The sequence below is a fragment of the Aphelocoma coerulescens genome, chromosome 23 (genome assembly GCF_041296385.1).
Source record: "Aphelocoma coerulescens isolate FSJ_1873_10779 chromosome 23, UR_Acoe_1.0, whole genome shotgun sequence".
NCBI lineage: Eukaryota > Metazoa > Chordata > Aves > Passeriformes > Corvidae > Aphelocoma > Aphelocoma coerulescens.
In genome coordinates, this window is record NC_091036.1 from 81370 (window position 1) to 104678 (window position 23309).

The 23309-nt window shown below is 49.0% G+C and overlaps 1 protein-coding gene across 2 annotated transcripts; it reads right to left on the reverse strand.

Moving 5' to 3' along the window:
- Nucleotides 1–581: 581 nt before the first annotated feature.
- On the reverse strand, nt 582–22487 carry YTHDF2 (YTH N6-methyladenosine RNA binding protein F2). 2 transcript variants are annotated; one of them, XM_069035967.1, is made up of 5 exons: nt 22318–22487; nt 21910–21934; nt 21516–21595; nt 15942–17507; nt 582–1528 (listed from the first exon to the last, which is right to left on the reverse strand). In XM_069035967.1, exons 1-5 carry the CDS (start codon nt 22342–22344, stop codon nt 1505–1507), a joined length of 1722 nt encoding a protein of 573 aa, XP_068892068.1. In that variant the 5' UTR covers nt 22345–22487; the 3' UTR covers nt 582–1504. The 2 variants fall into 2 exon arrangements, with proteins under 2 accessions (XP_068892068.1, XP_068892067.1); XM_069035966.1 differs by lacking the exon at nt 582–1528 and having other exon boundaries at nt 15831–17507.
- Nucleotides 22488–23309: the final 822 nt, after the last annotated feature.

Here is a 23309-nt window from a genome sequence, read left to right on the forward strand (position 1 = left end):
AACAAGTTCCAGTCAGCAAGTCTGCTGGCACTTGGGGGCCCTGATGCTGCCCAGGCCCCCAGGACACCTGGCCTCATTTCCAGAGCAGCCCTTGTCAGACCGGAGGGGATCTGACAGTTAGTCTGCTCCTGGAGCAATGGGCACTGAACAGAGGTGGAGTCCACCAAAAATGAGCAGCAGGGGCCATGACAAGAGAAGGGGAAGAGGGAGGATTTTTTTTTATTATTTTCTTGACAATGAGTGGTTTTCCTAGGAAAGAGGGTTGGGGCTGTGAGGTGTCTGCATTTCCCACACCTGGAAGGAGCTGGATCATTCCCAACTTAGCCGATACATGGGAAGGAATCCTGGGAGCAAGGCCAGGTGGGCACTGCCCCTCACACCTGGAGCAAGGCCACACCAGGGGGCTGCAAGTATCCCAAAGGGCTAGGAACAGATGCATGATTGAGCTGGGGATGCCCACGTGAGAGCAGCCTGCTTCAAACCCGAGGGAAAGCACCTCTCCACTCCTTCTCTTGAGGTATTTTTCCAATACTTGGAATCCAAGGAGCTGACAGCACGGGGAAGGGAGCAGGAGACAACAGTGATGCTCAACAGGATCTCACATTTATTATTGAGAAGTGATTAATGGTGAAAAGAAAGGCAACGCCCATTCCTCACTGGCTTAACAAGAAACTGAAACATAGTCACTACACATTTTACAATATTTCTTCCTTGGATTGTTTGTTTTGGGCTTTTTATTGTCCAAAATTCATTTTCCTGTAAATAAAATGATTTCTACCACTGGTCTCAGCTTTCAAAAAATCAAATTCATCCAGACTTAATCTTTAAATCCATATAATGCACAAGAACAGAACATCTCTTAGGACTCCTAGTACTTGACTTTTGAGTAACAAAAGGTCAGAGAAAAATGAACCACCTTTAAGACATAACCTTATGGGCAATTTTCTGTTCAATTCTTCTTAGGCCAAAACCCCAACTTCCTCATGGAATTCCTCCTCTTCCAGTCCGGCGAAAGAAAGAAAAATAAAGTTACTCCACTTTGTATGGTGGATGTTATAATTCAGTGTTCCAAGTGCAAATGTCAAAACCAGGGAAGGAGGGGCAACAGGGTGGAAGGAGGGGAAACGGTGGGATTAAAAATTAGAGAAAAAAAAGGCATATGCCACTTATGGACTTGAAAATCCAAAAACCATAGTAAAAAGACAAAAAACAAAGCGTATGCTCTGAAATCACAACCAAAGCCAAAAGAAAGGGGACAGGTTTTACCTCTACTCTACCTAGAAGGGATTTTTTTTTGTTGTTGTTGTTTTTGTTTTTTCAGTCCTATGTCTTGTGATATTCCAATACTTTTTTTTTTAAACTGGAAGTTTGTAAAAGTCTTTTTGAAGTCAAAGGAATTAAGAAAAAAGTCCTAATTCTCTCTGGGTTGTTCTTGCTCCTTTCTTACTCTGAGAGACAGCTGGGATGCAATGTCTGCTGCAGTCTGTGGAGGAGGAATTGCCTTTTACTTGACACGGCCTTGGCGTTCCTGCAAAAGAAATAACAGAGATCATATTAGCTGAGAGCAATTTTATTCACCGCTCTTACACATCAGCATTCCAACCATTGGCACTCCCATGGAGCCTGTCCCATAGCCAGCAAAGCCAGGGAAAGAGCAGTGTTCTTGTCAAAAGAGGTGCTGCTACTGCATCCAGTCATTGCAGGGATGTGACATTTCTGAGGTCCAACAGCTCATTCTCCTTTTTTCCCTCATTCCAGGTGATTCACCACCTGCAGAGCTGCATCCAGCTCTGCGGATTCCAACATCAGAAAGATGTGGAGCTGCTGGAAAACGTCCAGAGGAGGCCATGGAAACGCTCTCAGGGCTAAAGCCCCTCTGCTCTGGAGACAGGCTGGGAGAGCTGGGGGGTCTTCATCCGGGGAGACCTCAGAGGCCCTTCTAATGCCTAAAGGGGCTCCAAGAGAGCTGGAGAGGGACTTTGGACAAGGGCCTGGAGGGACAGGACAAAGAAGAATGGCTTCCCACTGCCAGAGGGCAGGTTAGAATGGGATACTGGGAAGAAATTCTTCCCTGTGAGGGTGGTGAGGCTCTGGCACAGGTTGCCCAGAGAAGCTGTGGCTGCCTCATCTTTCTAAGTGTCCAAGAGCATGTTGAACAGGGCTTGGAGCAGCCTGGTCTAGTGGAAGGTGTTTCTGCATTGGAATGAGATGGTCTTTAAGGTCCCTTCCAACCCAAACCATTCCATGATTTATGAAAAAACTCCACCTGAATTCCCATGTGAGCATCAAAGCAGGCTGGAGCTCAAACCCAGGGAGCACTGACATCAGCCTTGGTCTGCAGGGACTGAAACCATCCCACCCCCCAGCAGAAAACCTCCTTGATACCACTTGATGGCATCTCACTCAAAAACCAAGAACTTCACAGGAATTTCCCACCGACTTCTGCTATCGCCCCTGGGTATTCCTCCAGCACTGCGGAACCACTCTGTGTCCAAACACCTGCACCTGAACAAAGAGGCAGCACAGCACCAAATACCCCCAGGCACCAAGGGCTGCCACCCCCTCTCTGCTGTTCTCAGCACTCCATGCCCATCTCTTCTGGGGTCTGCTTGGGTTTAACGGAGAAGCTCTCAAAGAAGCTGGTCCAGGCTTCCCCAAAGGGTTATGAGGTATTTGAAGTGTCATTCCCAAATCACAAGACACCACCTCAGAAATTAAACCTGTCAGCAGCCAGAGGGCCCTGAGCTGATGCTCTTCCCTGGCTCTCCCTCTTCCTTGAGGACAGGCAGGTCCCTGTAGTCTGAGCACGACAGGCACTGTGGGGCTCTGCCTCCCCTTGAGTGAGTCCATCTCCGCCTCCCCTTGAGTGAGTCCATAGCCACACGGCCAGTCCAAGAGGTGCCAAGTCCCTCCCACTTTCACAGCAAAGCCACACCTGCAGCCGGTACCCACAGTCGCAGCAGGTTTTCCCTCTTCACTCAGAGAGGAGATGCTGTCAGGGCTCTGAACCTGGTGCTTTGGTTCAGCTCAGGATGTCTCCCTGCAAGTCAACTGCTCTGCCTGGAGTTGTATCCCCTGCAATAAGGGCAGCAACAGAGTTCCCTGCCTGCTTCCCACAGTCCCATGCTAACCCGGTGACGGGAGGCACCTTCCCATCTTGGCAGCTTATACAACCTCTGCCACGAGCACACAGGCTGCTACAGGAAACCCCATCCTCTGCCGCTGCTAAATCCAGGGAGAGCCCAAACCAAAACGGCTTCAGTCCCGGGACAACAGCACGTGCGGCCATCTATGCTTAGAAACCTTCCCAAAAAGGGAGGCCTGGCCTCCAGCTCAGAACAACTCCACTGGCTTTGGCCTCTCAGCCACACACCCGAGGAGGCTTCCCTTCCAATTCCTCTGCAGGATGCAAAGTGAGCGCAGCATGATCCTCTGCTGTCTTCCAGGGACAGGGATCAGATCAAGGCACATGTTCTCATCAAGAACAGCTACCCAACGTAAGTTGATTTAATTCCCCTCTTTTCCTGTAACTCTGCCCAAGTCTGTTGCAGGTTCCTTCAATGCCAAAAAAGCCACTGCACCACAGCAAAATCCAACTGCCAGGGTGGGAAGCAGAGCCAGGCCTGAACACGGAGCACAACAAGCACTGCGGGTAGAGCCACAAATCCAAAGGAAGGTGCCAAGCCCTGTTCCTGGCTCAGCAGCCAGCATGTTATGTTACACAGGGACAGATGGCAATGTGACGCATCCCTCTGGGAAGCAGCTGCAACTGCCTGAGCTAATGCCCCTGCTTCCCAAATGCGGACACGGGATAAGCCGGCTGCCAGGTTCAATCACCCCCTGTGCATCTCCAGGGCCAGTGTCCTGGGCTAGGACAGTGGCCAAGGATCCTGCTGCACACATCACCCTGTTAGCTGAGCAGCGGGACCCTGATCAATCACCTCTTCCCGCTGAGAAGGTGATGCTGCTACCAAGGCCTGCGTGCAGCTAACAAGGAGCCAGTGAAACTCCCCCATTAAACACCAGTGTGCCAGAACAGAGGCTAGAGCAAATGCCCCCATGCCCTCAAGCTAGAGAGGGGACAAAAGTGAACATCTTCACTTCAGACCTGCTGTATGCTTGGATTGGGGAATGGGGTGCCCAAAAGGTCCCCACTGCCCTTCAGTCAAGGGGCTACCTCAAGGAGCAAGTCAGAGGAGAATGGAGGAAAGGTGGCTGGATATGGAAGGAGGTGGATCCCTGATCCAAAACCACAGAATCCCAGACTGGTTTGGGTTGGAAGAGACCTGAGAGCTCATCTTGCCATGGGCAGGCACACCTTCCACTAGACCAGGTTCTTCCAAGCCCTGTCCAACCTGGCCTTGAACAATTTCAGGGATGGGGCAGCCCCAGCTTCTCTGGGCATCCTGTGCCAGGGCCTCACCACCCTCACAGGAAAGAATTCTTTCCCATCATCCCATCTGATACCCTGCCCTCTGGCAGTGGGAAGCCATTCTTCCTCCCTGTCCTGTCCCTCCAGGCCCTTGTCCAAAGTCCCTCTCCAGCTCTCTTGGAGCCCCTTTAGGCATTAGAAGGGCCTCTGAAGTCCCCCTGGAGCCTTCTCCTCTCCAGGTGAACACCCCCAGCTCTCCCGGCCTGGCTCCAGCCCTCAGGGCATCTCTGCGGCCTCCTCTGGACCTGCTCCAGCAGCACCAAATCCTTCTGACGCTGGAATCCCCAGAGCTGGATGCAGCTCTGCAGGTAAGGTCTCACCTGAGTGGAGCAGAAGGGTCTGAGACATCTTGGTCCTTGGGGTGTTACAGTGAGCTTTCAACCACCAGACAGATCTACCAGAACACGCAGCAAGGCTCAACCAGGTTGCAAACATTTGTCCTTCCTGGCTCATCCTCCTCTGAATCCACATGCTGTGGAACAGGGTAAGTCACAGCCCACAGCTACGCAACAGCCCCGGAAGGCAGAGCGGCATCTGCGCACGCACGCTGGGCTTGCTCTGGGATACAATCCCTGGAGAGCAAAGGGATTCCATCAGGAATCCCTTTTATGCCCTTTGGCTGCACTTCCATTAAATTTGGGCTGCATCTTATTGATCCACATGCGAGGAGCAAGAAAGACACCTGCTCAGATTCATCCCCGTCTGTCAAAACCCTCAGGAACAGGAAGGGCAAAGAGCAGCATGGCATGGGAAAGGCTGGTATGTGCCATGGCTCAAATCCTCTGCTCACAAAGGGCAAGTATGCAAACAGGAGCCCTCTCTAATCACACCACTCAAAGCAACTTCAGTCCTATCACCACTGTCCCCAGGGGCTGCAGCCATGTCACAAGCCAGGTCCTGATAACAGCAACTGAGCAAGGAGAGATCCCCTTATCTATTCACACTGCAGGGAGAAAAAAACAAAAGGCTCAGGAGTTTGCACCTGACAAGATGACAGTGAGAGACAAGGGCTGCCCCTGGTTTGTTGGGACCTGCCTGAGCTGGAGCACAGCCCAAAGCCCTTGGGCAGGCCAGGTCAGGCACAGTCTCAGTTCAGCCTAAGAAGGTCCTCCAAGCAAAAGGCGTCACTCGCCCAGTGCCTGCTCACAGAAGAACTGGCAGGAGATTCCTTCTTTGGAGCATCGGAGCTCGCAGTATCATTCCCTAAAAAGCTGAGATACCCAAATCCTGAGTTGGACCGATAAGGATCATTGAGTCCAGCTCCTGCCCCTTCACAGGACACCCCAACAATCCCACCCCATGCCAGAGAGTGTTGTTCAAATGCTTCTGGAGCTCTGTGGCAGCCTTGGGGCCCATGACCGTTCTCTGGGGAGCCTATAATCAAACCCTGGCCTCAATAAACACACACCCACACCCACCCCTCTCACTAATCAGGCACCTCAACAGCCCCACTCAGGCCATGATGTCGCACTTTGCTGTTTGATGCAATCCCAGCCAAGCAGTCCAGTGGGATTTCCAAGGCAAACATCTTAGATCACTGCCTTAGAAATCAGGAGTTACTGAAGCCCATGACCTTCCCAGCAGGATCTGCTCAAGGAACAGACACAGCACAAATGATGGATGATGCATCACTTGTATATTATGCTCCACAAGCAGCCTCGAGTCCCAGTATTTACAAACCAAACATGACTTTTCCCTGTTGTCAGCATTAGAAAGCCATCAGGGTTACAAAAAAAGCTACATCCTAGTCTAGAAAAGGGGATAATAATCAGGTAGCGATCTGGTTATAGCCTGACACCTTCATCCTACCTCCCATTCACTTAATGGGGCTCAGCACCAAGGAAGACAGGAGATAACAGAAATAAAAGTGATTCTTCATCAGAGCAGGACAGGCCTTTAGTTCTACAGATCAAAATCTAACAGAGCAAACCCAAATATCCACAGAACTCCAAACAGGGTAAACTCACAGCACTGAAGCAGCAGGAGCGAAGAAGAGACACATGGCCTTGGACACTTAATTTCCATGTCAGAGCAACCAGCCCAGGACAAGAAGGGCATGAAGACATCCAAGGCTCTTCCCCTAGAGGGGGGTTTACACAAGGTGGTCTGAGCTATCAGATATCCTCAGGCACACTGCTGTTCCCCAGCATCTTTACAGGCACCTTTTAAAACTGATGCAATCAATTGCAAAGAACAAACCTCTTCTTGCCTAAACATCACATTTAATTGCCTGAATAAAGCAGGCCAATTCCCATAAACATTTACAATTACTCTCACATAGGGACTCTTGTCCCACAGGAAACAGAATGGTGAAAAGCTGAGAACATGCATGAATATTTAGAACAAAGGAGACACAGCAAGCTGGGAGGATTACCAGTGGCATTCCATGGGAGGACAACTGGGCTCACAACACAGACTGGAACTGGACTGGCTGACTTTGGAGCACAAGCAAAATGGCACAAGTCCTTTCTAGTCATTAGGAAGAAAGAAAATTCTCCTGGTCTTCAACAACCAGGGAGTTTTTTTACTCTTCCCCATCACTACAAGGGAAATGCATTTTGTTACTTTGGTTACCTTAAGCCATCGCTCAGACAAGAAGTCTTAGTACGAGTGCCACAAAACCTCTTTAGAAAAGGAAGGAACTCCACTTTCATGTTTCAAAATCTTCACTGCCATAGAGTTAACAAAGCCTTGGCAGTGCCCTCTGTCACACCATGCAGGTGTAATGCCAAGGACTGAAAACCCACGGAGCTTCAGTGGAATTTGTGGCTCCACATATTCATAGAACATCTAGAAAGAGGAGTGAATAACAGTGACCAAGTTTACTGATGACATTAAGCTATTCAGGGTAATAAAAAGAGCAGTTGACTAAGTGTACGACTTTGTGAGAAAAAGCTGCTGAACTTTACAGGACACTTGGTCTACCTGGTTGAGAAAAATTAAACTATGCATGTGCAGAAAATCCCTACCCTAACTCCAAGATTACGGGCTCCAAACTGACTATTAACCATTGGAAACACGATCTGTAACTCCAGGAAATTGCCTACCCTGAAGAAAAGACAGTATCACCCTGAACAAAACATAGCACCATGCTGTTTACAGACATCCCAGACAGGATCTATCCTGAGCAGAGTGTAGCTCTGCTCCTCTCCATCTCCACAGGCATGGAGCAGAGCTGGAAAACGGTCAAAGAAAAACAGGGATGAGCAAGGGACAGAAGCGTTTCCATCTGCAGAGCCACTGTGCTCTAACTCTCTGGCCTGGAAGACAGATGACTGGAAAAGCAGAGTACGCACAGAGAAGACAGTGAAATAATTGCTCACCACCTTTCCTCACACAAGAACAACGGGGAAATCACAAGGCAGACCCAAAGCAAACCAAAAGGACACATTTCCCCACGCAACACATTATTAAGCTGAAGAACTGGAGATCCTTTGGATGCTCAAGGAGCGCATCGAGATCTTGGACAGAAAATGAACTCATAAAGACAAAGGTACATCCTCGGGGTTACGGAAGTTCCAAAGCCACATACTGTTCAAGGGAAGGAAAACCTTCGGAGGTGGATATGTGCCTGTACCGTCCTCACAGGTGTTTGCTCTCAACCGTGTTATTGCCAGCTGCACACAGGGCTTTTGACCTGGAAACAGAGAGCAGGGATGCCCAAGCAATGTCTGTCTCTGTGCCCGGCAGATGTGCAGCTCCTGCAGCCACCTGAGAAGCACTTACCCAGACTTTGATCTGATCCACTGCAGTTGTCCTGTATTTGAGGCTTAAACACCACCTCCATCCCAAACAAGACAGAAGAGACTTCACGCTACAGGAAAAACACACCACAATATTCTGTATTATGAGAGGACAAGAGGAGATCTATTTGCCTGCTTCGGTCAGCCATGAAGAGCTGAATTCACAAGCTCAAGTAATAGAGCCAATGCTCCCTATAATGTGTTCTGTCATTTTATAGCCACTTGGATGGGAACACAGAGCCACATTCACTGGAATGGAATTTTGTATTTGATTTTTTTTTCCCCCCTCCTTTAAGTGTATCAAGAACACGGCTCATAAAGTCAGCTGAACTCCAAATCAGGCTGCAGCAGCCAAAAGGCTGATGATCAGGACTCCATGATTTCCTTATTTTTGAGATGATGATGGGAAATTCTCTGAAGGCATTTTACAGATAGTACCACAAATAACAGAGCTGAGATGGAGAGATCAGAGCCTTCCCCCTCTGTACACAGATACAGGGAAGGAAACTTAAGAGTGTGGTTTCTTTTCCCCCCAAGATTAGAAACATAGGACAAGAGTCTTAGGTAGATTTTATCTAAGTCTTCCAAACCGGGATTACATTACAATAGCTCTGCAGTTAACCAAACAAAAAAGCAGTTCAGCATTGTGCTTTTAAGGAAAAAAAAAATCTAATTAAAAATAATCAGAAATGTTCAAGTTCTTGCACAAACCCCAAATGGTTCATTATTAACTGCACACTGTTACATGACTTATATGTCAATTAAAAAGGCTCATACTGGGCATTAGTCACTGGAAGGAGCTACAAACAACTCTCTATCCCAGGCATCAGTTTGGATAATGACCATCCTTGTTTAACAGGGACTTCTCTAGGAAATGCTGTGGTAGAGCAGGGTGCTGGCACTGTTCCAGCTGCCAAGCCTCCAGTGGTTTGCACCACTAAGGAATTCGTTATTAACTCACAGAGCCATAGGACAGCACAATTACTACCAGGTATAAACCAGAACATGGAGGAAAGTGGGAGGACTAATTGTGGTGAGAATGACCACACGGCACAGAACAAGGAGCTTCACGAACCTGAGACAGAAAAGAAGAAAGCGGCTTCTTTCAGGCAAAAAGCTGATGCAGAATTACAGTTTCAGTAAGAACAAGGAACATTGTGCATGGAGCTGTTCTTGATGGACTGCCCACGTATCAACGCGCTTCAACAGTTTTCTTGGGATCCTAATCGGCTTTCAGCAGTGTCTTGTGACCCACTGTACTTCTGCACTAGGGAAAAATCCAGGGAACTGAACCAGACCGTGCCCTGGGGCTTACACTGAATGAAACAGCTGGCAATGAGTTTTGCTTGGAAGATAAATACTTTTCTGGGGAAAGCAGCTGTTAATAAAATAACCTGAAATACACACCTCTGTCAGTAGCTCTTAACCTCAGTGCCAGCAAGTTATCCAGGGATAACTTGGAGGAAAAAGTAAGAGGAAAATAAACAAAGCAACCCCCACTGCTGACACCTTACACACTCCCTTCTGCATTCCAAGGCCTCCACGGTGTTTCTAGGGAACTTGCCAGCCATACGCATACAATTTATCACAGAATCACAGATTGGTTTGGGTTGGAAGGGACCTGAAAGCCCATCCCATTCCACCCCCCTGCCATGGGCAGGGACACCTTCCACTATTCCCAGGTGGCTCTGAGCCCCATCCAACCTGGCCTTGAACACTGCCAGGCATGGGGCAGCCACAGCTTCTCTGGGCAACCCCTGCCAGGGCCACAGCACCCTCACAAAAATTAATTTCTCCCTAATAGTTAATCTAAATCTACCCTCCTTCAGTTTAAGGTCATTTCCCCCATTTTAACTCATCTGCTGAAGGGAAAAAATTTTGGTTTTTTTTAATTTAAGACATTCATTTGAAGTCATTAGTATGTTCATAATCAATTAACATATTTATAAGAACAATTAGCTCAGGGTATTCTGCAGCTCAGAGATGAAATCATCCAGCCAAGATAACCTGGAGTGGGAGGACATGAAGCTTTGCCCACACTGAGAAGGCGAGTAGGTTGGAAACAAGTTCACAAGAAGAGGGTGTGGAATAAATTCCCCCTGCTCGAGGCCACACCTCTAAGAGATGCGAAACCCTATTGCAGACGGCCTGCACTCTCTGTCTGGCCCAACACCAATCCCAGTCCTCAAATCCTAGAATGGCACGGCTTGGAAAGGATCTTATAAATCTTCAACTTCCAACCCTCTGCCATGGACAGGGATAAAACAATTGAAAAAAATTTAAACATTGCATGTGGATACAAAAATGCTGTTAGCAAGGAATTTTCCTGCTGCTTTCTAAGCCATGAGATACATCTCTCTCTCAGGGAAGATAATAGCAGAAGTTCTGTAAACTATGAACACCTGCGACCTTGTAGAACTATGTTTATGGTACAGTAGAAAAATATTTTGACAATGGATGCTTAGGATTTCTAGCCAATCCACCCAGGGGGTGGCTGATCCTTTGTCCAATTAGACTATGAAGAAAAAACTCTATAAAAGAGTTTGTAAAATAATTAAATAAATCAATCCTGCTGCACAATTCCTGCCTGCTGGTTTGTCTCTCCTCTCCTCCCTACGGCTGCGGGTAACAGTAATAAGTGCATCTCAACAGGCCCTTAAACCAATGCCAACAAGTCAACTTTAAATATTGTAATATTAACAAGCATTACATTAAAATATTATTTTAAAGACTTCTAACACAATACTAACAGGGAGAGACAGGATTACAAGGCAAGTGCAAGCAAGTGGTTTGCTCTTCCACTGCTCTGATTCCACTTCAGTTGCAGTGAAAAGGCTCCCAGCTGCTCCTGTTTTAGGGATGAGGAAACACAGTTCCCTGTCTCACAGCAGAAAACATGGATTAGAGCATCAGGCAGATCTAAGTTTTCTCCTCTGGTTTACTCCTATCTTTAGACACAGCTAGAACACAAGCAAAAATCTCTGAGTATTGTTAAGGGCTGCCTTAAACATATCATAAGCACAAAGTATTCCTTACGAACAGCCAGTGCCAAGCCACTGGAATAAGCAGAACGGTTTGTCTCCTCCATTCCCGGGCAAATATATGAGCTTGGACACAGACCTACAGGATTTAAACAGCCTGGAAATAAACTGAAACCACAGGCATTGCTGAACAGCCCAGTGGAAATTCTGTCCCGGTGCGTTAATCAATTAATTTCGCTATGGCCAGGATTTGGAGTAGAAAACAGCAAATAGTCCTGGGATCACTGGATGAAAGGAACTGTGTGATTGGAAGGAGTGTTCCTCCCTTGCAGCCACAGAGAACAGCTGGCTCTGCCTGGATATAGAATATCCAGGAACTGAATCTTATAGTCAAGAAATACTGTCCTGTGGAATATGGTAAAGCCAAAGCAAATGCAGCATTCTCCAGGACAGCTGTAACAGAAGGAGGAAAGAGTGCTGGTCCAACCTATAGGGAATATTCTCTCTCCTCCCCTCTGAGATTTCAGATTGGGAAGAAAAAAAGTGCTTTGTAAAATCCATCAGAAAACGTTCATGTATTCCAGTGATTGTGAAATAGCCTGCCCATTTCAAACAGGCTCATAACAGGCTCACAACACCCCTCAGTTTTCCCTTAAATCACATGTTCCAAGGAGGCAATGACACTTGCCACTATTAATACTCCTTTAACCAGCATACAGCATCAGCTGAAGCACAAAGTGGCACAATTCCAGAAATAACAGATCCAATCTGGCCAATCCCACCTTTGTGCTTTGAGGCCCATCCTCAGCATGACAAACCCCACCAAAGCCCACCCCATCCTGCATAGCTCAGCCTGATTCGACACTCAAAGTCCCAGTGCAAAGTTTCTCTTCTCAGCTGCAAACCTGACCACTGAGCACTCTGCACAGGACTGGTTTTCACAAGACAGCCTTCCTAAAATCCCTGGAACCTGTGAGTAGCCAAGCATCTCAAGCCTGGGCAGGCAGAAAGAACCTAAACAAACTTCCCTTAGAGTTTCCACTGACTGCGTTTATACAAAACACAAGCTGTCAACATTTCATACCAAGCAGATCATTATGGGAGGTCTTCACACCAAGGTCACTGCAGCATTCCTAGAAATCCAAGTGCATGACCATGGGGCATGGGGATTTGTGTTGTTGTTTTGGTTGTTTAAAGCAAAGATAAAATAGTTCTTACACGGAAGAAGTCAGTGACAAGCTCTACCACAAAAGCAGCTGTTCTGAGTTTCAGGACTGCACCGGGCAGGAATTGCACTGCGAGTCAGCTCCACCATTTTGGGTCAGGAGAACATTCAAACCTTTTAAAAAACTGGATTAGTAGAGCAAAGCAAGACACGGAAAAGGAATGGGGATTAGCTTTAGAGGAACAGGATTGGGCACAGGCAACAGGAAAAGGAAAAGAAAGAAGATTATTTCAGTGTTTTCAACACTGAACTAACTACCCACCCCTCTCCCTTCACTGGACAATGGAAATGGCACAAACACGATACATTTTTCATATAATTTCTTGGACTTGCTTTAGGGAATTCTGAAGAAATGACTAACAGTGAGAAGTATAAAAGAATATTCAAGAGTTCCAGACTTTCACAAGAGCTCATCCATCTGCTAGGGCAGCAAGCAGGAATCAAACTGCAAATGAGACAGAGGTTTGGGCAAGTTGAAGCCAAGTGAAACAATTCCAGCTTGGGAGAAGTTCGAAAGAAGCCAAACCTTGAGACATTTAAGCTTCAAGGAACACAACTGCAGAGCATCAACATCTCACACTGTGGGAGAGATAAAAGAGCTGGGAGCAATGGGATTTCCCCAGCACAAAGCAGCACAAAAACCAGGCAGGGAGCTGCTGCCAGACCAGCATTTTAACTTCCCGGTGCTTCAACTCTGGTTCCTTGTATATTTTTTTTAATTCAAGTGAATACCTGAGATGCTTCAAGCAGAGAGAGCATGGTTTGGGCTTTTTGGCATCTCTAGTCCCATGGTAAGAATCACTCCAAGAAAAAAGAAAACCCTCCTTCAGCAAAAATAACTGGTCCTCAATGAAACCATGAACGAGCAGTTACAGAAACCTCAGCCACGTTCCAGGCTGCATCACCAAGTGACTGAGGAGGTCAAGCTTGCTGCAAGAACGACCAAGGCACAAAGAGTCACTTCCTCCACGCCGGATGTTACAGGGGCCCAGAGCACGAAACACAGCGTGAGTACACGGCAAAGAGCAAACACCGACTGTGCCTACACAACTCCCTTCTCATCTGTGAATTCCAGAGACCTATGACTAAGTTCCTTTGCAAAGAAAGAATGCTTTCCTAATCAACTGCTGCTGCATCCACTAAAACATGGTTCAGAAAGGCAGCGCCGGCGTTCCAGCTATCCCTGCTGCTTCCGACTCTCCACACTGGCACATCTCGAGAAGCAAGCAAGGGGAGTTCAAAATGCAACTGGGAAGATGAATAAAGATGGTTTACAGCTTTAAGAATATTGCTAAGCCTCATTTCTAGTACATTTCTGATTTTCAGACTTTACACAGCAAACACAGCAGCTTTCCGGAAGAAGAGCCCATCATTCTGTCTGCTTTTCCCAAAGCCTTCTCCGCTCCTTTCCTTCTGCTTACCCATACTTAGTACTAATTAACTCGTTTCATCCATGCATCTATCCATCCATCCATCCATCCATCCATCCATCCATCCATCCATCCCTCTCTCTCTCCCTCCCTAACCTGTCCTTCAGGAGCATTTTCCCCCTTCCCCTGCATTCTCCCACTGTGCCAAGGTTTGACTCTTTAACACTGCAAACTGTTACTCCCTGAAGTCAGATCTGGAGGGTATCCCAGAATCCCATCGTGATTTAGGTTTGGAAAGCACCTTGCAGATGGATCCTGTTCCACCCCCTGCCATGGGCAGGCATGCCTTCTGCTAGACAAGGTTGCTCCAAGCCCCATCCAGCCGGGCCTTAAACACTTCCAGGGATGGAGCAGCCACAGCTTCTCTGGGAACCTGTGCCATGGCATCACCACCCTCACAGTGGTGAAACAATTCTAGGAGGTGAAAACACACAAAACAATCAGGTCCTCACTAAATACCAGTTTACACCTTCACACCTTGCCATTTACTGTTCCTCCCTTACAGACTTTCTCCAAGCACCGCAAGTGCTGATTATCAGTTGCAAAACATGACCACCTTTGCGCTTAAGTGTTACTATTTATAAGATGCTCCATGTAAAATATACATAAAATATTAAAAACTGCATTCACTGTCACAGCGACCAGCTGCAGCTCCTGATTCTGTTCTTCAAGTCTTGGGTGAAAAATTCCCCATTGCTCAAACTAAAGAGATCATCAGGAAACTTGGCAAACTCCCAGCCAGCTGTGCTAATGCTAATTTTTATAATTATCATTTTGATCAAACGTAAGCCAGACCCACACTGAGGAGAAGGGCAGCCCCAGGTGACTTTATTACAGCTGAACCCAAGTAAGATTCCAAGCCCAGTGGTTCTTGAATTTGGGGCAGGATTTTCAATTAATGCATCATTAAGGAGTAGATGATGACAGCAGGCTTTGAGAGCAGCATCCAGAGCAGCTGCAAGGCAAGTTGTAAGCTCAGCTCATGTGCCAAACTGCTGGCAGTGCCATGCCGGTGACGGCCCACAATGGCCCCAAACAGAGCCATGAGGAACACAACGACCATGTCCACCGGAGACAGGACCAGCAGTCATGGACTTCAATCACGGTGAGGGAGATTTAGGTTGGGCATTAGACAAAGCCTCCTTACAGGAAGGATAATTAAGAAGACGGATAGATTGCCTGGGGAGGGACAGGAACTGCTGTTCCCGGAGGTTTTACAAGTGGAGGGTGACATCTGTCATGCTGACCCCACTGTGGCCAGGGGGTGGATTAGCAGCCAATCTAAGACCCGGCTCTGGTTTCTAACAGCTTCCCAAATGCCCTGCTGGTCTCCAACTTCAAACTGCTCTGATCCAGGAGCTGATAATGGCACAGAAATACATTTTGTTTACAACACAGCACTCAGGGAAAACTGAGATTCAGCATAACCAACGCACAGTCAATCACAGGCAGGGCCTGGGCAAGGCTCCTCACCCTCCTCTGCCAAGTGCTGGCACCCATTTCATAGAATCATGGAACGGTTTGGATTGGAAGGGCTGTTAAAGATCATCTCATTCCCTGCTGTGGGCAGGGACACCTTCCACTCGACCAGGCAGCTCAAGCCCCATCCAACCTGGCCTCAAACACTTCCAGGGATGGGGCAGCCACAGCTTCTTTGGGCAACTTGTGCCAGGGCCTCCCCACCCTCACAGGGAAGAATTTTCTCCTAATATCCGATCGAAACCTATTCGCTCAATTTAAAGCCATTCCCTCTTGTCCTGCCTCTCCAGGCTCTTGTAGTCTCTCTCCATCTTTCCTGTGGGCTCCTGTCAGGCCCAATTGGAAGGCCACAATTAGGTCACCCCAAAGCCTTCTCTCCTCCTGACTGAACAATCCCAACTCTCTCAGCCTTTCCTCACAGGAGAGGTGCTCCATCCCTCTGATCACCTTGGTGGCTTCTCTGGACATATTCCCCACAAAAGAGGGGCTACTATTTGGGTGTGGGTTCCAGGTACGAGCAGGCAGATAGCCAAAAACCAGGCTAATGCCCACAGGCTAATACCCCTTCACACCCCAGAGCTTGTCCAGTGCAAGGCAGCCCCCACCACCTCTTACCCTGCAGAAGTCAGACAAGACACACACACACGTTACCTTTTTAACGTTTTCCTCCTCCTCTTGGCGTTTCTCATAGTGTGAGAAGTCATCAAAGATGGAGGTGGTGTGCTTGTAGGTGGCAATGATTTTCAACACCTGCTTAGCCTTTTCCAGAGGCACCTCCTGAGTGTCTCTGGAGTTGGTCACTGGTTTATTCTCATTGTTCTCTAGACGGATGTGTCGCAGCTGGCTGTTGGGAACGTCCTTCACAAAAATCCACCTGACATCAAAACGTCCCTTCCATTTGTCCTGGGACCACACACCTGCACAGGTGTTATAGTCCACAGCAGATTTCATTTCTGCTACACCGCAGAAGTGACCACTACCATTGACACTGAACAGTAAGTATACGGGGCCCTTCCCGTTCATGGAGCGATAGGCTGCATCCAGTCTTTTGTTGCCATGCTCCGTACTGCACCAGATGTTGTATTTAATGGAACGGTGGATATCGTCCTCAGAGTAACTCTTAATGATGAAAACCCGCCCATGCTTCGGGTTCCAGTCAAAATCCTTGGGGTTGTAGTTGTTGACAGATCTCAACTTCTCCAAGACCGGGTGCGGCTCTGAAGGAGAACCAGAACTGGCCTGAGCCTGTCCCACTCCGTTACCGTCCACTCCGTTCTGGCTGAAGCCGTTGCCGCGATTCCGAGGGGCAACCCAGCGGGTGGGCTGTGCTGGTGGCACAGGCAGCGGAGCTGGCGGCGGCAGCGCCTGTGGCTGCTGCCCACCCGGAGCCTGGGTCACCGGTGGGCTACTACTGATCTGCTGGCCCATGGGCTGTGGGGACACCTGCACTGGCTGCTGAGCAAGATTCTGGACCAAGGCCTGCGACGGGGCTTTTGCCCCCGGCCCTTTATTATCCCAAGTTCCGATATCCATGTTATGTTTTATGGGAGGCGGCGGAAGACTTGACCCTGCAATGCCATTCTTGGTCTTCAGCTTGGGCTGCTGCTTGGCAGGTTTGCTGGCAATGTCAGCCCATGAGGTCGGCTTTGGCGGCGCAATCGTTGCCGGAGGCAAACTGTTTGACGTCACGATATTACCGGTGATGGATCCGCTCCCTACGGCCGAGCCGACGACTTTAGGGACACTGCTCGCCACGTCCGTGCTACCCAGCTTGAGGGCTGCCATGCCCTGGTCAATGGTGTTCATGCCAGGAGCCTTGTTCAGAGTCTCGTTGGCAAAGGCCGACTGCCCATCGATCATGGCCCCTCCCAGTGAGCTGGGGGCATAGGCATAGTTGCTGCTGTAGCCAGAGCTTTGAGTGGATTGTCCCTGAGAACTGTTATTCCCCCAAGCCGAAAAGTCTATCCCGCTTGGAAAGAAGTTAAAGCCGTGCTGCCCGAGGAATGGAGTGCTGCCAAGGGCCCCTGGCTGCCCGAACATGGCGTCGGGAAGGAAGTGAGGCTCCCCGTTGCTCAGCTGTCCGTACGAGGTCAGGTAGGGCATGGGGGGATCTCCCCCCGTGGACCAGGCAGCTTCGCCTAAGGAGTAGGAGAATCCAATGGAGGGACTGAAGTAGCTTGGCAAGTAGGAATCAGACATTGCAGTGTATGCATTATTCTGAAAGAAAACCACAAAAACATAAGCACTGAATTGTTAGAAGGAGTTGAACCAATTTTGAGGGACCAGGAATAAAGGCAGCTTAGACTTCCCATGCTCCACCCCTCCCTACCTTAGGGCTGGGCAGATAAACAGGCCCAGCCTTGAACACCTCCTTTGCTACAAGGGCTCTAAAATCTGTTCCACTGCCAGAAAGCTTAAAGACAAAGGCTCAGAAAGCTTAAAGACAAAGCTTCCCGTGCCAAGGCGGGAGCGTGTGATGCTCCTGACATACAGTGTGGGACACTGGGAGGCCCCTGCCCAGGCTTTAAAAACCAGTATCTTACCTTGCATCCAAATACCATCTTCTGCTTGTAGCTACTCCCAACAAGGGTTTTTCCTGCCTGTGTAACATACTTAACCCTTATTATGGTGTTCCAGGCAGGATTTGGGGAAAGGATGCAGAGAGAAGGGAATTAAGAAGGAAAAGGATCCAGTGGAAGCCCACTGCAAAAATCACGAGTGTCCCTGATGGCCTTTCTTTAACTTACTAGCCATGAAAACAGCTTTATTCCTACAATTTGAAGTTCCACACTTCACAATATTCCAAGAAATCACAAACAAACAGGGATTTAAAGCCGATTCCTCAAAACACAAACTTCTCTAGTGCTGTGGGCACACATTGAAAATTACCTGAAAGTGGGAGGTAATCAATAAAAGCCTTTTACAGCACAGTGACAGCACCAGCACAAGCAGGTTTCAAATCCAGAGAGGGGGGGAAAAAAAAAAAAAAAAGGGCGTCATGCCTTGATCTCCCTTTTAACATCCAAACAGCCTTTAGGTTACAAAAAAACAAATGCCTAATTTGACAATTAGGGAAGTCTCAGACATCCCCAATATTTGCTTACATGAAAAACATCTGTCATTTCCCATTCAAAAACACAGGTCCCCTCCGGGGAGTGGTTCCAGTCCTGCTAATGGACATCATCCTGAGTAATTTCAACCTGTGAGCAGCAGCCTCCTGCTGCCCAGCCCCTAACACAACAGCCCAGTGTAGACGAGATCAAAGGCAGGTTCAATTCCCAGCTAAAAGCTTGGCTTGCAGCAGGCTCTGCTCCATTTTTCGTTGAATCATGTATTCACGTGCCAAGCACGGCTCCCAGAGGACTTCATGCCACGCTGAAATCCAGGGAGTCTCTCAAGATGGCTCTGGCAGCCTCCAGAAATAGCTGGTTTGCCACTCCACCTTCTACTTACAGGAGAGCAACAGGTTTGGGGCTAACCAAGCCCCGACTTCACAGAAATTAACAGGAATTATTTAACATCACATGTTCAGAAAAGATTTCTGTAGTACTGCCTGAAAACTCTCAGAGATGCTCTCTCCAACCTTTGTTTTCACAAAGGTCTCCCAAAAGCAAATCAGAAAGAAAACCTCACTCTCATCCAGGGTTTTACTAACTGAGGAACTCAATCCCGCTAAACCCAGGGCTCAATCTGTCCAAAAGCACCAACACTGACACCAGTTTCTAAGACAAATGAAAGAACTTAAAGCTTCCTATTACTATTTTGAACCAGCAAAGTCCCTTCATAAATTAATCCCCTCAATGATAAGAGTAAGATATTCTCTCCTAAACTCATCTTTAAAGGAACGGGAACATGCTGGCCCATCCCCAACCCTGAGGCAGAGCCATTTCGTTTCCACAGGAGCACTCGAAGCACCTCACTATCAGATAAAAATCTTTCCTCTTGTCATCTCAAAGTATTTTCCCACTTGTCATTATGTTCAACTTCGAGATATTTAACACAGGCTGTATTAAGCTATGACCTGTGGAGTACTAGGCAGCTACATACAGGTAGTAAGGAGGGAGCAGAGCAGTTCAAGAGTTGAGCACAGGCAGCTCAGAGCAAATTTCGGACAGTCACTGCTGCTCTCCACCTGAACACCACCAACACTGCTTTGTTATCAAACACAGTACCTCGCTCTGCTCCCCTGCCCTTGCACAACTGACACGCTTGCTGATTAACATGCAAATCAAACTCCACCAGCTTCTCATTCTCTCCATGACTAAGACTCTTTGCACAGTTATTTCCTGAAATTCACTTTCCTCCTCACCTCAGACCAGAAGCAGGGTTCTCAGTGAGCCTTTCTGTTGAGCTTTTCCTTTTTAAAGGGTTGAGAAATCATTTACTGTGTATCTGAGCTTTACAATACACAGTAACCTCGTGGGAACTGACAAGTAACAGTCATACCTGAGAGAGCAGGTGGGGAATAAGGAGCAGTGAAACTTTACAACATGGTTACCTCACAGGTGTGTGGAGAGCTTGGAAAGCAACTCCAAAACTCATTTAATTTAATTACTCAGAGCAGTTTCTCTAACTCCCTTTCCCATCTCCAGCAAAGAGGTGCACCCTTGGATACCTGTGTATTTTTGCCTCCCTCCAGACCGAGCTCTGGAGGTTTTGGGCTCCATTTCATAGAATACAGACCAGCAACACAGCACAATGAGGAACCAAGAGTCACTCAGAGATTCCACTCCAAGTTAACTTGGTGGTTTCACCTCGCTCCAGCTCAGTTTCTTCCTCCTGGGGCACATCCAACCGCTTCCTGATTTTTAAAACCTATTTTTACCAGCCTGAGACACACCAAAAAAAATTAAAGATCCAGAAATACTTCACTAAGCATGCAAAATAGAGTAAAATACTCTGTGCTTCAAAATTATAGTAACCTTCATTGTCGTTAGGAAACCTAAATAAAACTGCAACTTGTAGGAAATACATCCACATTCAGAAGGAAGCTGGAAATTAGGGATGTTGATAGCTCAGACAGAAAAAAAAAGCATTAAATAACAACTACTAGGAAAGTAGCTGCTTTTATTCAAGACTTGAGAAAGTAATAATGTTCTCTCACCCTATGAAGACTGAATTTAGGCTTGTAACTCTTTGGGGAGCTGAATGCAGTGAATTGTCTTGATGGACAGGCTGAATTCTGAAGATTATGAACAACTAACATGACAAAGAATACTTATCCCCAGATCTTTAGCACAAACTAGGAAACTACTTGTTGAAAATTTAACTGAGACAGAAATCTGTTTCTGTGTTCCAACAAAACATGCATCATGTTTACATGAAAAAAATAATGTACTGACTAGTAAAAATAACCAAAAATACAGCAAGGGGAAACCAGAACAGCTTATTTTTACTGCTCACAACTGGAAAGAGAAGCCAAGAGAATAAACTGACTGCTCCAGTGCTACTACAGATGTTTATCTATGGTACTCACTTGTACATCTAATCAGCTGAACTCCATCTGTTCTGTGTCACTCCCCTGCAGCTCATTAAGGAAAACAAACAAACACCAGTTAACAGTGGAGTTAATCTAAGAGAAAGTGAAGAGGAAAAGTAGCTGCAAGTTTGACTTCCAGGATCTGGTCACAAAATGCTCTGGCTCAACTTGTAACCGAAGTTCTCACAAAGAGAACTCAACGCTTGCATCACATGCGGACTCTGGGGTTTTTTGTTTGTTGTGTTTTTTTTTTTTTGGTGAAAAACAGAAATCCCCCTGACAGGCATCATCAGTTGACTTGGTGTACAGGTAAGAAGGTTGATCTGATCCTCCAAAAGTGTGGCAGCATCACGTGAAGCACCTTCACAACCCAACTCAGCGTATCTCTCTGATGTAAAGAGCCAGAAACCAAACAGGCACAACACTAAAACTGAAAGAGCAGAAATGGTGACTCTGAGACAGTCACGTTGGAAAAAAAAAAGACCTGAACACCAACTCTAGGAAGTTCTCACAGCCTCAGAAAGTTGCTGAAAACCTTCCTACTTCACCCACCACAATCTAAGGGCAGTCGATGCTTTCTGCCTGCAGAAATGCAGATGTAGGATAGGATATAATTTAAGGCAGCTAACAAGCATCAAAATGCAATCAGTGGAGATGGGAAACACACAAGGAGGCCAAATTCCCCTCCCTTGGCGCAGCAGGAAACCATCAGGCTCTTGGTGCTCCTGCCTGCAGCAGGTACTCACCGGGCGGGCCTGGGGACTCAGGTAGGGCTCAAAGTCATCATCATTCAGCCCATCCTTCTGGTGCACAGAGCCGTTTTGTACTGAGAAGAGATGTGTAACGTTAGAAAAACCTATGCAATGAACTCCCATAATGAATAGCTTAAAGTATTTAAAGCCAAACCCTGTAACATAACGAACTTCTGCCAATTCTAACACACTACACTCAGCCCACGGCACACAGACACTTGCCCACCGCACAGACATCACCTGCAAACTATCCCCACACCAGCAGCCATGCCCGGTCGCAGGGTTTATTTCCCCCCCGGCAGGTTTTAGGTAGACCCTCCCTCTCCCGGCGGCGGGATCCTCCCGCTCCCAGCCGGGCCCCCCCCCCCCCGCCCTCCCGGGACCTCACCTTTGTTGCTTTGGCCCTTGGGTCTCTGGCGCGACGGCGGCGACGTGGGGAGAGAAAGAGGGAGAGCGGTGAGTCAGGGGGACAGACCCGGCTCGGGTAAGGACACAGACTCGGCCCGGTGAAGGGGGGACAGACCCGGGGTGGGTAAACAAACCCGTCGGGGCGGGGGAACCCAAGGCTCGGCAGGGACAAATCCGGCCCGGGGAGAGATCCGTCCCGGCGGGGTCGAGCCCTGCGGGGACAGGCCCGGCCCGGCCGCATCACAATGGAGCGTGGCCCTGCGACAGGAGACGGGTGAGGCCGCAGCCGCCGCCCGGCCCGGCCCGGCCCGGGGCGCAACCCCCGTTAGGCCCAGAGCCGCGGCCTCGCCCGGCGGGGCCGTCCCGGTATCGGCGGGGGGACTCCTACCTGCTCCAGGAGGCTGCTAGCCGACATGGCTCCGCGGCGGGGCTGCAGGCGGGGAGGGGCGGGGCGGCAGGCGGCGGCGCTTTGTCCGGGCCCGGCGGGCTCGGGGTGGCCCTGGCGGACTCGGGGCGGCCGCCGGCGGAGCGGGGCGGGGGGACGCTCTATCCCACCATCCCCACCCCACCCCACCCCCCCCCCCCCCGGCCGCGCGTCTCTATGGCCCGGGCCCGCCGCCTCGCGCTCCCCCCGCCCGGTCACGCGGCACCGCGCGCGCCCAGGCACAATGGCGGGAAATGGGGGGGAGGAGGGGGCGCAGGGCATGCCGGGACGGCGGAGGACCGGAGCGTTGGAGGAGCAGCGGCCTCGCTCGGCTACAAGTGGGAGAGCTCTTAAAGGGCCAGGCGGCCTCGCGGCGGTTTTAAGGCAAAAAATGGCAAATTCGAGGCCCGTCTGCGGGCTCAGCCCAACCTCACTCTGTCGCGCCACGACATTTTAGCTCCCCCCGTCCCCAGTCCAGCACTCCAGGGTGTGGAGGACCCAGAGGACATCGCAGTCCTCTGGGACCCCCCACCCAGGTCAAGTGGGCTACCTGGCTGTTAGGTGGGCATACAGCGAGCAGGGAACCCAGAGTCACCCCCCTTCCCGGCCAAGAGACAGGAACAGCTCCAGCAGGGACCTGACAGGATCTGCTGTATGCTTGGATTGGGGAAGGGGGTGCCCAAAAGGTCCCCACTGCCCTTCAGTCAAGGGGCTACCTCAAGGAGCAAGTCAGAGGAGAATGGAGGAAAGGTGGCTGGATATGGAAGGAGGTGGATCCCTGATCCAAAACCACAGAATCCCAGACTGGTTTGGGTTGGAAGAGACCTGAGAGCTCATCTTGCCATGGGCAGGCACACCTTCCACTAGACCAGGTTCTTCCAAGCCCTGTCCAACCTGGCCTTGAACAATTTCAGGGATGGGGCAGCCCCAGCTTCTCTGGGCATCCTGTGCCAGGG

What these genes read in the sequence shown, in the direction of transcription:
- YTHDF2 (XM_069035966.1), bottom strand. Translation starts at nt 22,344, where the DNA reads ATGTCGGCTAGCAGCCTCCTGGAGCAG. An exon ending in CTAGCAGCCTCCTGGAGCAG is followed by an intron (nt 21,935 to 22,317) that starts GTAGGAGTCCCC and finishes CCGTCGCGCCAG; the next exon opens with AGACCCAAGGGCCAAAGCAA. An exon ending in CAAGGGCCAAAGCAACAAAG is followed by an intron (nt 21,596 to 21,909) that starts GTGAGGTCCCGG and finishes ATCTCTTCTCAG; the next exon opens with TACAAAACGGCTCTGTGCAC.